The 16,404-nt window shown below is 46.2% G+C and overlaps 1 protein-coding gene across 1 annotated transcript in view; it reads left to right on the top strand.

The window, feature by feature from the left end:
* The window catches only part of LOC144752444 (uncharacterized), a 351,451-nt gene that overhangs the window by 32,598 nt on the left and 302,449 nt on the right, over window positions 1-16,404 (top strand). The window contains exon 3 of the mRNA XM_078640371.1: window positions 14,113-14,424. Within this exon, the coding sequence (XP_078496497.1) occupies window positions 14,166-14,424 (259 nt within the window). The 5' untranslated portion in view covers window positions 14,113-14,165. The remainder of the gene's footprint in view (window positions 1-14,112; window positions 14,425-16,404) is intronic.

The following is a 16,404-nucleotide window of genomic DNA, read 5'->3' as shown; positions in this document are numbered from 1 at the left end:
CAATTATGCTCTTTTTAGTTTAAGATAAAAATGAACAGAGAAGCAAACGATAAATGAGAAATCCTAGAAAAGGAAATAAATGGAAATTTGTCATAGACAGAACAAGAGTAGATTTTTTGCACTAAATTAGGAAAAATTATGAATAAAATAAAAGTCTATGCTTGGGTTTGACTGTGGACCACCAAACAGCTGTCTGACACTTTGCAAATTAAAATGAGATGGCAAAATGCTAGCATCGTACTTATAACTTAAAAAGGCTAAACCCAGAATCACTTGAATTGGAGATAAATTGTGCACAATTCACACTACACCCCCAGCAAATTAGCTGAAGATTTTTACACATTTTACAAAGTGAAAAACATTCCTTCTAAATCTGTACTTTCCTTCTCCTTCAGAACTGGAAAAAAAGAATGTTAATCAATTAGTGCCCATGTAGGCCTGAAAGTCATAAGAAATCTAAAAAGTGGTAAAGTGCCCTGCACAGACGGTTTATTGCCCAATTTGATGAAACCTTTTGGGACTACCTCAGTGTTCTGCTGCTAGAACTTTACCGATAATTTGAGCGAACAGGTGAGATCAGAGGCTAACGGCAGAAGCACTAATTCCAAAGAAGGGTTAAGGACATAAAATCTACTAAAACAACAGACCTATCTCCCTTCTAAACCCACAATGCAAGTTTTATGCTGAAGTATCCCAGATCTACTAGAGAATGTCTTAACAAAATATAAAATAACTGGCAAAATTGGTTTCTTAATAAACAGATTTTCAAGCAACATCTCTAGATTTCCACGTCACATATTAGAGAATGCAAAATATGCTGATAAATCAATAGTGGCCAATGCTCCAGGTGCCGAAAAGCCCTTCAACAAAGTTGCATGGCCTTTTGTTAGTTCTACCCTTCACAGATTTAACATGGGTGACTATTATAAAGATTAAAAAGATGATAATGGCCCTGTATACTAATCCAGTACCAGACTTAGAATTAGTGGTTTTACTTCTTAGGTCGTCTCTCTGGAACAAAGTATAAGACAACTGGTCCCCATATTGCCATCTTTTAAAAATGAGTTACTGAACCTCTACTTCTAGGCATTAAGAAAACCCCAGAAATTTCTGATGTACCTTTTGGTAATCTAACAATTAAAGCAGCTGTCTATCCTGATGACATTTAAATTGTGACAGAGGTGGCAGAGCATTAAATTTAGGCCCTGTGAGGTTCTTCAAGTAGCAAACACAACAAGATGAAGGACGGGGTGCTGAAACTTTTCAACCACTCACCCCACCAGTCACAGATCTGAGTTTAACCCATCGTTCTTTTGCTCACTATGCCACCCCAGTTTTGGACCCACCCATTTGCAAATCCGTCTTGACCCTGTACCTCATGGAAACAGTCCAGCCTGAACTGTCAGGCCAGGTCCTCCATGGACTGGAAAGATGCTTCCTGGGACCAGGGTCAAGACTGATTTGCACATGGCTGGATCTGAACGTGACGAAGTGAGTTAAAGAACGATGATGGATTCAACCCAGATCCGAAACTGGGGGTGATTGTCTGAAATGTTTCAGTAATCTGTCCATCATCTGCTTGTGTTTGCTGTGTTCTTTAAGTAGACATGTAGACAAATCCTCTGTAACTAATCTGTTTAGTATGACTAGGTTGTACAGAGCTGCCACAAAGGGCACACAGCTGTCTCTCCTCTCTCCCACCCAGCCTAACTCTTCCCTTCATTTACCAATATTCCAGCTTTGACATCAAGCATTCCAGAGTAAGGCAAAAGCCAGCCAGCCTTAAGTAGAATATTACACAGACCACTAATTTATTTTGTCTGAGACCCTTGGCTCTTCTGTCCTAGCGAAGGGGTTTCCTAAAATATGTGAGTGTAGAATTTAATGCCTTCTTTTCAGAATCGGTGGAACATATTTAAGAAAGAACCTTATGAGGTTCCGTAAATTCTGAACCTGGGTCATAAAGGTTGTGGTTCTGTTACGATTTTGGTAACAGCGAACCGTAAACAGTGAGCTCAGCAAGTATGAGTGTTTTCGTCATGTTACACCGATGGATTCACTGTGTATTTGAAGATTTCGTTCTGAATCCTTGGGTTCCATTTTGTGCATGGAAGCCATTTTGTAGTTGCCCTCACATAGGCCGATGACTTTAGCTGACTCTTAGATGACCTGAGTGAACTGACCCTGTTGCCTGAAGCTGACCTTGCCAAACCAGTTTTTGCCCTTTAGCTGATCAAGATAGAGATGAAAGAGCAGGACATTGCTGAGTTTATGGTACATGCACACACCCTTCTATCTTGCTTCTCATCTGTTTCTGTTCCTTCTTTTTATGACCTGTCTACGATATGGGTTGTGGTCTTTTATTATGGGTTTGTTCAGCTTGTGTAAGAAGGAATGTTGGGTTTTTTGCATGCTTGCAAAAGCTAGGACTGCCCCTTACTTTTGTGCTGAGTAATGTAACCCTAAAACATATAAAAGGCCTCTGTCCTCTGTATTCCTCAGACTGCCTCTTTCAGTTGCTAAGGCAGCTGGGTGACGTAGCCTCACTTATTAAAATTTAATAAAGATGTCTTTTCATATTTTCAGCTTCTGTGCCAAGTTCTTTTTTATTAGTAAGTATTCCCTGAGAATGAAGATTTTCATTTCTTCACTTATATTTTGTCTATTTGAAACCTGATCCCCCAAATGCTTATCATGAAACGATGGTTTCTGATCTAATCGATGCTCCTAAATCCTGGCCTTTGGAAGGGGGAAAACACAGATCTCTCTAAATAAAAACAAAACAGTGGTTCCCTACAAATGTGGGTGGCATCAATGTACCAGAGTTTGCTAAAAAGCAAACTACTTTTTGATGTAAATATGGAACACTTTATGCCCTACAGCCACAAACTGTTTTCAAAAACACAGAAAACATGGTTAAAGGATTGTCTCTTGACACACAAGGAGGAAATGTACTCTCTGACTGGCCAAGATTCTGATGACTAAATACTCAGTCCCTGATTACGATGTTGGTCGGAGTTGCCTCCGACCGACATCGTTGTGGATGGGGAACAGACCAACTTCAGGTTGACGGTTCTGACACTGCGATTAGGATCCATTGTATGGTCACAAACTTCAATTTGTCAATGAAAAAACAGCCGAAACAGCCCACAGCACAAGCTCCTATTGAAAAGTGTTGATGATACAGAAAAGGGGGTGGTGATGAACAGAGTGTCTGAATTAAGCAGACCACTCTTACCCAGTCCAAAGATCAGGGCTTGATCCATCACCGTTCTTTATCTCACTGCCCCATCCCAGCTCAGAACCTGGCTATATGCAAATTAGTCTGTCACTGGCCCAGTGCATCATGGGAACAGGGCAGACCAAACTACCAAGCCAATTCTTCACCAGAAAGGAGACAAGCTACCGGGGACCGGTTTCTGGCATTTCAGCCTCTTCGGCCCGGCTTGCTTGAATCCTGATGGAGCAGTGAGAAAGGGACTCATGTCTGAGTAAACCTGCCACACCTATAGTGGCCAAAAACGATACAGAAAAGGGGGTGGTGATGATGAACAGAGTGTCTGAATTAAGCAGACCACTCTTACCCAGTCCAAAGATCAGGGCTTGATCCATCACCGTTCTTTATCTCACTGCCCCATCCCAGCTCAGAACCTGGCTATATGCAAATTAGTCTGTCCCTGGCCCAGTGCATCATGGGAACAGGGCAGACCAAACTACCAAGCCAATTCTTCACCAGAAAGGAGACAAGCTACCGGGGACCGGTTTCTGGCATTTCAGCCTCTTCGGCCCGGCTTGCTTGAATCCTGATGGAGCAGTGAGAAAGGGACTCATGTCTGAGTATACCCTGCCACACCTATAGTGGCCAAAAACGATACAGAAAAGGGGGTGGTGATGAACAGAGTGTCTGAATTAAGCAGACCACTCTTACCCAGTCCAAAGATCAGGGCTTGATCCATCACCGTTCTTTATCTCACTGCCCCATCCCAGCTCAGAACCTGGCTATATGCAAATTAGTCTGTCCCTGGCCCAGTGCATCATGGGAACAGGGCAGACCAAACTATTGAAAAGTGTGACATCACGGTGCCTGCCACACAGTGCTGGGATGTGTAGGGGGCACCAAAGGTGTCCCCCAGTGCCACATGCGGTGGGCCAAAGGGGCCTGTTAGGGGCCCACAAAGACACTTTCCGACAGCACTTCCATGTTTGAAAGGCCGACATGGAACAGCTGTGTTAAAGTGCCATCATAATCCCGACAGCGGAAACGCCGCTCTTAAGGGATTATGAGGCCTCTGTGACTGGCTTAAGCCTGTCGGACCCGAGTTTGATTCCCCGGCCGGTTTAAACTCTGAGCGCCGTCATTGTAATACGGCGGTTGGAGTTTAAACAATGTCGGTTGAAAAGCCTCCAACCAGCGGTGAGAGGCTGTCTGACCAGCATTGTAATTAGGCCCTCAGAGTTGCATCAAGCTTTCTGAACCCTACATTGTCTTTTAAATTGAAGGGCAAAACTCTGACACATGCTGGAATTTCAACAGTGAAACTTGTGATATAGTGCATATATATATGTGCCATACAAGAACACTGGCCGCTGTGGCGAACTACAATTTCTCCTGATGCGAAGAAATTGGCTGAATGGCAGGTTGTCCCTCAAAGTTTTAGGGTGCTAGCTACTGTAAAGTAATAGACTCTTGGTGCCAGTAGGGTTTTTGTAGAACTTGAAACCTATGTAGAATCAATGTGGACTGGCCCACTGTGTGTTGGAATATACTCTGATATTCTTGGTCACTTGTAATGGTGGCCTTAGACTGGACCCAATAGGTCTTGTTAATAAACCCCTCACACACCAACCTGGTTGGTGTCATGCGTCATCATCGGGGTCCAACCAGGCAGCCGAGTGCCGCCTGGTTGTGCTTGAACGCCTGACTACAGCGGAGCGGGTGTCGTGCAACAGTGTGATGTGGATGAAGGTGAGTTTAAAAGATACCTCTGGGAATCCTTACCTAATGTTTTATTCTTGGCGGCCCAGGGTATTGATAAAAAATGTGTGATGCAACTACAAATAGAGAAATTATTACTATGAGTTGACTTAGGTGTTGCGGTCTACATGTTTCAGTCCCTTCTGGAAAAAGTAAGCGGGACTTTCTTCAGGCCCATGAGAAAGGTGGAGTGAGTGGCAAAATGTGGTGCCACGGGTGATATTATCCTACACACGCGCTAAGGTGTGTGGAAAAAAGTGAAAGATAAAAGGTCAGTGTCTATATACTCACAGATACTTGCCGATAGCAAAGAAAATCATCGCTATAGCATTTTGTTCCAGTAATTCAGGGCGCGGGGGAGAGGCACTACCGTTTCGGATTTGGTCGGTGAGTGTCCTCTGCGGGGATACCTGTTGCGGGTCCTTCGGTGTCCAGCTGCCTGGTTGGACCCCGATGATGAAGCATGACACCAACCAGGTTGGTGTGTGAGGGGTTTATTAACAAGAACTATTGGATCCAGTCTAAGGCCACCATTACAAGTGACCAAGAATATCAGAGTATATTCCAACACACAGTGGGCCAGTCCACATTGATTCTACATATTACATTTGGGGACAGGACGCGCCCCTAAAAACTCTTGCTCTCTCATTTGATTATCCAAACTTGAAACCTACCCTGGGATCAGCCCCCCATCACAGAAAGGTAAATAGTGCTTAACATATCGTCACAGCGATCTGTGGCCTCAACGATTAAATTCCCTGGGGTACCCCATATGTGTTATCCTACACTAGGACAAGCACCCCGTTACAGACAGGTCAATAGCGCATACCAATTTGTTACGATTGACTCACCACAAAAACAGACTGGTTTTTGAAACCGCATGTTATTCTACTTACTACCAATCTAGTCCACGTACCTTTTAGCACACTTGGTGAATCTTTTTGATTATATAAACTGACCCACTGCGATAATGTATGCTGCATGAGTTCCCCTTGCGGCGAGAATCACTGATTGCTACATTAACTGTTTGACTACCTGACATCCCAATTGTCAACATGCCCGGTATTACAGCTCCACCATATCCCTGTTCAATTGAAAAAAAGAAACAAGTTTTAAATATTTTTAGTTTCATTGTTTACACAGTGTAGGTTTAATAAATTCCTGACGTTTATCCAAACAGAGGCAGTTGCCTTGACTTAAACTCCACTCTAAGATGGCTGCGTTGTTTACTGGTCACGTGAGCACTTCTCGCATGACCAGATTGTGAGGCCACACCCCCGCTACCGTCCTGCCCGCGACTCAGTGCCCGCAATGAAGGATACTTAAAGCTACGTTCAGCGAGGCAGCAGTACCTTCCTGGGAGCAGCGGAGAAGGGTAGGTGGGACACCGGGTTCCCAACGAGGAGCAGGTTAGTTTTTTGTGGCATGGTGGCGCACTACCCTGGTCAATCGTCCGGGGGTTTACCAGGTTTCCGGACCGTTACTATGGTAGCCATTCGTTGATCGCGTGGTAGCTCCCCAGCTTTCAGACTGTCTGAAAACATTTTAAGAGATGTGGGGCAGTTAGATTAGATGTTCGTTTATAAAGTTCAATGGGTATTCCATTGGGCCCCACCGCCTTCCCAGACAGCAGGGAGTGGATGGCAGTTTGCAGTTCCTCAACTGTGAGGTTGGCTTCCAGCGAGCGTGCCGCCTCCGCTGACCGGGCAAGCATTTTGATATCTTTGATGTAGGTCTGAGCCTCTTCTGTCGTCATGTGTGAGCCCGAAGTGTATACCTGCTCAAAATACCCGGCCAGTGTATCCACCATGTCCTGCGGAGTGGACACTATATCCCCAGACGGAGTACGCAGCTGCGCTATCGTTCTCTGTGCTCTTTCCTTCCTGTCCAGCCATGCTAACAGCTTGCCCGCCTTATCCCCCACTTCGTATACCGTGTGCCGGGTAGCCTGCAGCTGCATCCTAACCTGTTGACGTTGGTGTTCCCTAAGTTCGCATTGTTTAAGGCGTAAGGCTTGTGCTGTCGCTGGAGAGGGATTCTCAGCATGGTGAGCAGTAACATCGGCCAGGTCAGTTTCCAAGGCATCTAACTCGTCCCGCGCTGCACGTCTATGGCCTGCTATGAAGACAATAGGCTGCCCCCTCACCACAGTTTTGTATGCTTCCCACAAAATCCTAGGGGATTGCACCGAGGACACATTTTCTTGGAAGTAATGCTTTGTAACTAACAATATCTTTACGTATAATGGGGACTTGTAAATAACCCGGATACATGGGGGAAATTCGCTTTCGCGCCTTAGCGTGTATCGTGTAGGTCAGAGAGACTGGCGAGTGGTCCGTAATGCCAAGGGTATGAATCTCAGTGTCTGTCAAATGGGGCAGGCAGTCCGCGGAAAGCAGGAAGTAGTCTATACGGGACAGGCTGTTCTGTACCCCAGATTGGAAAGTGTAGTGCCGTGTGGTGGGATGTCTATACCTCCATGCGTCCGTGAGACCCAGGGCGTCAATAAATCCTTTCATACGGGAACTGCCTGCTACATCTGTCTTGGGGGGGGGGGGAGGGGGGAGGTAACGGTCCCTAGTGCCGTCTAACACAGTATTAGAATCTCCCCCCGAAGCAGCTCTCCCTCCGGTAGACTCAGTATAAATGTGCTAAGCGCTGGGAAGGCCACAGCCTGGAGGGCGGGGGAATGTACAAAGATACAATATTAAAGCGCCTCCCTTCCCACTTACATGATATGGTTGCAAACCGTCCCTGGTCATCTGTCCGGGTGTGTTGTACAATCAGTGGGAATTGTTTACGCACTAAAATGCCCACACTCCTAGAGCCTGACGAAAACTCGGAATGTACAACCATTTTGTATCCCCAGCGATCCATGGCCCTACATGCCGAACCCACCAGGTGTGTCTCCTGCAACAGGGCCACCGCGGGTGCATTTCGCCTCAAATACTGCAACACCAAGCCCCTTTTTATCTTATCGCCCAGACAAGGGAGTCACCTGGGACGTCGAGGGGTCACCAGTACCAACCCCAGAGTGTGTTGACATTGTCCCTAATGCCATAAGTAGTGTAGTGTGTCAAACAATCCCCAATGCAGTATGCCCAAAAAACTGTAACAGGTATACATTTCGATGCTCATTGCCCTATGCATAAAAACAGCGAACCATAAAACAACTCTCAATAACCACCCCTCCCCTCCCACCCCCCCTCCCTGCCTCCCTGCTCGACGGATTTACAACTACCCGCCACCCCAACAAAGCAGAATGCTTAATACCCTTTCCCAGTTCTTCTACAAAGGGGGTAAGAGAAAATGATCTCCGTCCCTCCAGAGCCCCCCACCCAGAAAACTGCATAGGCCCCTTGTCCCTCTCGAGTTTCGTCCAATATACGCAAAGGAAGACAACCGTCAAAAGTGCCCCTTAGTATCATCATGGCAGGCAACACCCACATGGTATATCCAAAAGTACCTGATCAGGGGCAGTTTAAAGTGTCCGCACTTTTACATCTTTGCAGTAAACAGTTCAAAGATACCAGAAATTAAAGTGTCCTGAGGAAGTGAAGCAACAACGTTTTCACGGTACTCCAGATCCTTCCATCACCCAACACCTTGCACCCTATCGAAGACTTGCGCTCACTCTTGTTCCATGTCCGCCTGTTGGTCGTTGCGCCGTGCGTCGCGGTGTCCTGTGCGGCCCAGTTGTGTGGCCTTTCGCCAGCCATCCAGCCAGTCCTGTACTTCTTAAGGCGTAGAGAAGAACCACGCCTTACCCTCGGCTTCCACTCCCAATTTGGCCGGAAACAGCATGGAGTACTTTATTTCACATTCCCAGAGGGCCTTCTTAACGTCGAGAAAGCCTCTGCGCTGTTTCGTGACTGCTGCAGTGTACTCTGGAAAAATCGTGATAGTGGCATTGTCTATCTGGATCGGAGGGGCTTTTCGGGGATTGCATCTCTGTCTCTGAAATTAAATATGCGGGCCAAGATGGACTGCGGGAGAGCCCCCGGCTTCGGTCTGCCACCCGGGACCCGATGTGCCCGCTCAACCGACAAGAAGTTGGACAGACCTCGCGGCTGGAGGTGAGTCGTAATTAAGTCCTCCACAAAGAGATCTAGGGCAGGTCCCCCTGCCGTCTCCGGCACGCCAATAAAGGCGGATGTTGTTCCGCCTCGATCGCCCCTCCTGATCCTCGAGTCGGGCCGCCAGAAGCTTGTTGTCCGCCTCCAGTTGCTGGACCTGTTTTTTAAGGGTGGAGGTGTCAGATGACAGAGCCGCCGTCGTAGTCTCGACCTCCGACACCTTGGTGGACATTTTATTAAAATCTGCGTGGATCAGGGCAAGATCAACTGCGAGAGTCCCAATGCGTGAGTCTACCTTATTCAGGGTGGTCATGATGTCTTGTAGGGTCACCTCTTGCGTGACTCAACTATTTGCCCCAGCAGACAAAGGAACATCTTTGTCTTGCGCGCCCCCCTGCGATTTTGTAAATGCGAATTTGTCCAGCTTCGCCTGATTAATCTCCTTCGTGCTCCTGTTGCTCATGGCGGCTGTAGAGGTGATGGACCCGTGTGGATCAAGGCCGTCGATCGTCGTCACCGCCTGCTGGACAGAACACTATGCCGCCACAGCCTGTCGGGTAACCCATTCCCCAAGTCCTCAGGGCTGCTCAAAAACGTTATGAAACGGCGTGTCACCAAATGCGTGCCTATGCTGGCTGGCAATGAGATATATTTACAACAAGGGGTGGTGAGGGACAGAGTCTCTGAATTAAGCAGAATACTCTCACCCAGTCAAGAGATCAGGGCTAGATCCAACACCGTTTTTTAGCTCATTGCACCATCCCAGTTTCAGAACCTGGCTGTATGCAAATTAGTCTGTCCCTGGCCCAGTGCATCATGGGACCAGGGCAGACCAGACTACAAAAGCCAATTCTTACACTGGGAAGGAAACAAGCTTCCGGGGACCGGTTTCTGGCATTACAGCCGTCTTCGGCCCGGCTTGCTTGAATCCTGATGGTGCAATGAGCAAGGGACTCATGTCTGAGTATACCCTTCCACGCTTAGGGTGGACAAAAATATTTACAACAAGGGGTGGTGAGGGACAGAGTCTCTGAATTAAGCAGAATACTCTCACCCAGTCAAGAGATCAGGGCTAGATCCAACACCGTTTTTTAGCTCATTGCACCATCCCAGTTTCAGAACCTGGCTGTATGCAAATTAGTCTGTCCCTGGCCCAGTGCATCATGGGAACAGGGCAGACCAGACTACAAAAGCCAATTCTTACACTGGGAAGGAAACAAGCTTCCGGGGACCGGTTTCTGGCATTACAGCCGTCTTCGGCCCGGCTTGCTTGAATCCTGATGGTGCAATGAGCAAGGGACTCATGTCTGAGTATACCCTTCCACGCTTAGGGTGGACAAAAATATTTACAACAAGGGGTGGTGAGGGACAGAGTCTCTGAATTAAGCAGAATACTCTCACCCAGTCAAGAGATCAGGGCTAGATCCAACACCGTTTTTTAGCTCATTGCACCATCCCAGTTTCAGAACCTGGCTGTATGCAAATTAGTCTGTCCCTGGCCCAGTGCATCATGGGAACAGGGCAGACCAGACTACAAAAGCCAATTCTTACACTGGGAAGGAAACAAGCTTCCGGGGACCGGTTTCTGGCATTACAGCCGTCTTCGGCCCGGCTTGCTTGAATCCTGATGGTGCAATGAGCAAGGGACTCATGTCTGAGTATACCCTTCCACGCTTAGGGTGGACAAAAATATTTACAACAAGGGGTGGTGAGGGACAGAGTCTCTGAATTAAGCAGAATACTCTCACCCAGTCAAGAGATCAGGGCTAGATCCAACACCGTTTTTTAGCTCATTGCACCATCCCAGTTTCAGAACCTGGCTGTATGCAAATTAGTCTGTCCCTGGCCCAGTGCATCATGGGAACAGGGCAGACCAGACTACAAAAGCCAATTCTTACACTGGGAAGGAAACAAGCTTCCGGGGACCGGTTTCTGGCATTACAGCCGTCTTCGGCCCGGCTTGCTTGAATCCTGATGGTGCAATGAGCAAGGGACTCATGTCTGAGTATACCCTTCCACGCTTAGGGTGGACAAAAATATTTACAACAAGGGGTGGTGAGGGACAGAGTCTCTGAATTAAGCAGAATACTCTCACCCAGTCAAGAGATCAGGGCTAGATCCAACACCGTTTTTTAGCTCATTGCACCATCCCAGTTTCAGAACCTGGCTGTATGCAAATTAGTCTGTCCCTGGCCCAGTGCATCATGGGAACAGGGCAGACCAGACTACAAAAGCCAATTCTTACACTGGGAAGGAAACAAGCTTCCGGGGACCGGTTTCTGGCATTACAGCCGTCTTCGGCCCGGCTTGCTTGAATCCTGATGGTGCAATGAGCAAGGGACTCATGTCTGAGTATACCCTTCCACGCTTAGGGTGGACAAAAATATTTACAACAAGGGGTGGTGAGGGACAGAGTCTCTGAATTAAGCAGAATACTCTCACCCAGTCAAGAGATCAGGGCTAGATCCAACACCGTTTTTTAGCTCATTGCACCATCCCAGTTTCAGAACCTGGCTGTATGCAAATTAGTCTGTCCCTGGCCCAGTGCATCATGGGAACAGGGCAGACCAGACTACAAAAGCCAATTCTTACACTGGGAAGGAAACAAGCTTCCGGGGACCGGTTTCTGGCATTACAGCCGTCTTCGGCCCGGCTTGCTTGAATCCTGATGGTGCAATGAGCAAGGGACTCATGTCTGAGTATACCCTTCCACGCTTACGGTGGACAAAAATATTTACAACAAGGGGTGGTGAGGGACAGAGTCTCTGAATTAAGCAGAATACTCTCACCCAGTCAAGAGATCAGGGCTAGATCCAACACCGTTTTTGGCTGGCAATGAGAGCAGAGGGGCCCGGTCCCTCGCCATTCCCCACCACTCCGCAGGATATAATCAGTGCACACGTCTTGATTGTAGGTGGGGTAGCTGCTGCGCAGACAACAGGTCTAGAATGCAAATGTTCCACTGTGACTCATGCCCCCCTTGGCAAACAGGGTGCAGAACCTTCCTTCACCGATTGGCCTAGACTGGTGAGGCAACCCCAGGAACAGGCGTCTTCTTCAGCAGCGTCCGAGGCAGCTCGCAATAGTTAAATTAAATATAGTCCGTGAGTGGGAGGTAACCCACCAGCGAAGCCTGCTGTGTCTCAGCACTATCCTCGGTGGATATTTGGCCCCTTCACTGCGAGCGGCAGCACGTGCTTCAGTAATGGCGGCGGGGGACTCTCGACTGTCCTCGTTCCGGCCGTCACGAGGAACACACTATGGCCGCACAAAGGGGATATCGCCGAACCCTGCCTTCAGCCGCAGGGCTGTGTGGTCAGGCGCTGCCTCCCACTGTACCTCGGAGGGGGGGGGAGCGCAACACCAACCGCTACTTCCGCTCCTCCCCGATCCGACTCCAGACCCCGGCTGCCGTCTGCGTTCTGAGCCTCAAAACGCCGCACTCTGCCGCCGTCTCAGGGAGCGTCGCCCAGTAGCCAGACTGGCGTCGCTCGATACCGAGCACTTTCCGCCGCCTCCTCTTCCTCTCGTGGGCAAAACGGGTCACGGATAACTAGGCGGATAGACTGGGCTCACTGTCGGGAGCTCGGAGCCTCTCTAAGTTGCGGTCATGTTCTTTGGCTGCTAGCCACGCCCCCATTTGAGGAAGAAGTTTTAAGTGAAAAATCTTTTATGCACTTCATTATTTTCAGTGTAAGTTACCATTGTTCTTTTGATGTATGTATAAATAAAATATGAGTAAGAACAGGTTGTTTCTCTCTATATGTCTCTATCTCCCGCTAAATTATTATCTTGGCAAACATCCTTTTGAATCATATTTTTAAACACCTTATGAAATGTAGTTTTTGATTTTTTTATCATGCATTTTTCGTATTGTACTTTTATATTGTTTTGCATTGTATTGTATTTATTATTTCTTATGACAGTACTCTTAAGTGCTGCAAAGATCTGTTCTCTAAATACATTTGTGCAAAATCTATGTTACTACATAGCCTGCTGGATTACCCTTTATTTATGAGCATTAGATCCATCTTTAACTAAAATATCATGCTGGGCAATCCGCCCTTTTCAGTAGATTCTTCCAGCTCCTTTTCAATGAACACCAACAGGTATCTTAAAGTGCATCTTTTTATATGAAACTGTAACTCTGGGAAAACCTTCAGTTAGATTTGACTCTTGTATTTGCATGAGGCGAGTTCTCTTTGAACAAAAAAAAAATAGGATTTCATCTCTGCAGTCTTCTTCGCCTAAGAGACAGCAACCTTAGAAACTTTGAGAATATCCTGTAATTAGAGTTAAGTTTGATGTAAATTCGTAAAACAATCAATGCTGACCTAAATTCTGACAATCAAAGTTAAGTTATTTTAAAGCCGAGGCACACAATCTTATCTCTGTTGCTGGATGTCAGACCTTTTTTAATAAAGGTTGGCTAGGTTTCTAAAAAAAGAAAACCCATTCTGTGACTTAATAATATTCACTTTTCAAACCATCTAGTTAAATAAATATTCTCATCCGTGACTTCTTTTGTATCTTCCCACCCATATTCCTCTCCCTAGCTGTGCTCCACTACCTCTTTTTCTTTTTGTTTCTAGTAACTAGGTTGGTATAACCTTCTATGTGACTCCATTTTATATTTAAAAAATGATTTGCTCCAAAGATTTCATTCCGACTTATGGTAGTTGATTTCATTTGTTCTCTTGTGCAAGTTCAGTTTTCAATGAGAAATATAAATCAGGAATATAAATATGGAAAAACCTCTTGGAGCCTGAAATAGAGTTTATTGGTAAGGTAAACATAACATCAGTAGCATGCCACCCTATAGCATTCCCAGGGGACAGTATGTTATTACTGAAGATAGACCCACGTGTTAGGGGTCTATTCTTCAGAAATAACAGCAGTAATGACAGGTTTGCGTAGGGGAACACAAATGTTTGTGAACAGGGTCTTTTTGTCACTTCAATTAAATAATAATCCACTAAAATGAATAAAATGTCTGAAAACAGGAGCTGATTGTAGAGAAACTAGGATCTGATGTGTTTTTGAATTTTATATCTTTATCAGATTGTTACACCTCGTGCTTCCCCTTCCTTGGAGAGCCTTCATCAGTCACCAGGATGCGCAGCATCAATGATCTCCCTGAAGATGTCCTGGTGGAGGTGCTGTCTCAGGTTCCAGACCAGGACTTGATCCATCGCTGTAGTCTGGTCTCCAGCCACTGGAAAGATGTGGTTGACTTGCCCACCCTTTGGAAAAGGAAATGCCAGCTGGAAGGTTTTTTTCTCAGTAGCGGCATACGAAATCCTGATGATTGGAGGTACCTTTACTTCCTCTTCAAGCTGAAGAAGAATTTAATAAAGAATCCATGTGCAGAAGGTTTGTGACCCTTGCGTCAGTTAGGGCTGTACAGAGAGACATAGCAAAAAGCTATCAAGTTGATTTCTGGTTTCTGTTCCAAAGTTAAATCTTATGTGTCCATCCTATATGTAATTGAAGGGTACATATTTATTAGCATGCTCTTGAGAATAAAAAAAAATTGGAGGGTGTTCCTCAACAACTTGGGTAGAAAAAGGAAGGAGATAGCATATTGGAGCAATATATTTTTGATTATAGTTTCCTATGTGTGCAGTGATATCTGATACGTTGGGATTCATATGTTGCACCATTCTTATGCTGAGGGTTTAATGCCATATGTCCCCGGTGGTATTGACTGCCCCTAGATAGAAGAACAAGCATTTGCAATGCAATAGATATTGCATTTATGCGAGTTTGAACTATTGGCATTGTAAATGACAATGCCTTTGAATTATGTTTTGGTTTTTAAAACACAAATAAAAAAAGGCATTGCCATTTACAATGCTCTTAACTTAAACTCGTGTGAATGCGAGACCTATTGCATTTGAAATGGTTGTCTTTCACTGTATACTGCCCACACTACTGAGAGGGCAATAACGACCACACATAGCATTTTGCATTACGCTACTAGCCCGCACTGCCAGAGGGAATCTGTAGAGTCCACACTGCAGGGGCTATACTTAGAACCACACTGTAAGGTAGAATCCGAACACTGCTTTCATAAGAAGCTGATTGCCTCTGTGTCCAGCCAGGGGGGCCATATTAGATGAATATCACTTTGTGACATCGTAGACTGACTTGTCAACTATTACCTATATTTTGCTATTGCTTCTAGATCAAGTGCACCCTGATGAAGTCTGCTGTGACAAATACATCTTAAGATGAAACACGTATTGGCAAAGTGCAAGGGCGAAATTTGCCCCTTGATGAGGACGGACAGAGAGGGGCTCTCTTTTTGCACACAGAAGGTGCATGCTTGCCAACTGCCTCCTGGGTGTCTGGACCCAAATGTGCATGAAATAGTTATGCTCCAGCCTACTGCCTGTAGAGCAGGATTTGGGATCTGTCCACAACCTGTAGCGACTCAAAATCACAAATCAGTTTCAATCAGGCAAGTAATAAAGTACAAATTATTCACCTCAATGACACTTGTTTGGTTAGTTCTTAGACCCCGCAGAATGTCTAAGCTGACAGGCATGATGTAGGCATATTTTGAACGGCACACAAATTGTTTATAAATATCAAGCCCTGACACTTTGTGGCCCTCTTTGGAGCTCAAGGTATCTCCCATGCACATTCATGTATTTGCAATTAGCTGCTCTTGTTCTCAATCCTGAAGGAAATTAATTGCTAATTGAGAGGAAAACAAGGTAGCCATATTTGTTGGCGGGAGAAATGAAGAGCAACAACTTAAGCAAGTAACGCTCACAGATAAATTCCCCACCCTCAGAAATATTATAAAAGACTCACCAGTGATGAGGTAGGCAGAAGAGGAACCCTCCCTCTGGCATACGCTATCCTGCCCCAACCTTTGCCCCCCCTCGCCCCCCATCTGCTAAGTACACTGGGCAGCAAAAAACTGAAGACATGAAGAGCCAGCATGACAGCTGAGCCCAGTGAAAGGATTGCATGTATGTTAGGAAAGGTTTTAACATCAAGTAAAAATGAAGACCTGCCATCTCCAAGAATTGTGGGGATGATAAAGACAACTTCTGATAAAGGAAGATCTCAGGAAGTGCCACATGTCCTAGGGGGTATAATAAGTGCAGGAACTATCAAAAAAGTACAAAAGCAAAAGACCCTCAACCAGAAAAGCCAAAGGCTAGGCTGCCACAGTGGAGAAGGAGTCTTCTGAATGTCAGTAGGTCTTGGGTCTGCCGTAGGTGGGTGGGGAGGGTGTTTGAGGTCTTGGCAGCGAGGAAAGAGAAGGCCAAGTTAACAGGCTTATTTCCATATCGCAGAGTGACTGTCATGAGAGTTTGAAATGTCTGGCCATGAGTG

This window comes from Lissotriton helveticus, chromosome 5_1, assembly GCF_964261635.1.
Source record: "Lissotriton helveticus chromosome 5_1, aLisHel1.1, whole genome shotgun sequence".
Taxonomy (NCBI): Eukaryota; Metazoa; Chordata; class Amphibia; order Caudata; family Salamandridae; genus Lissotriton; species Lissotriton helveticus.
This window is presented reverse-complemented; position numbering and strand designations above follow the sequence as displayed.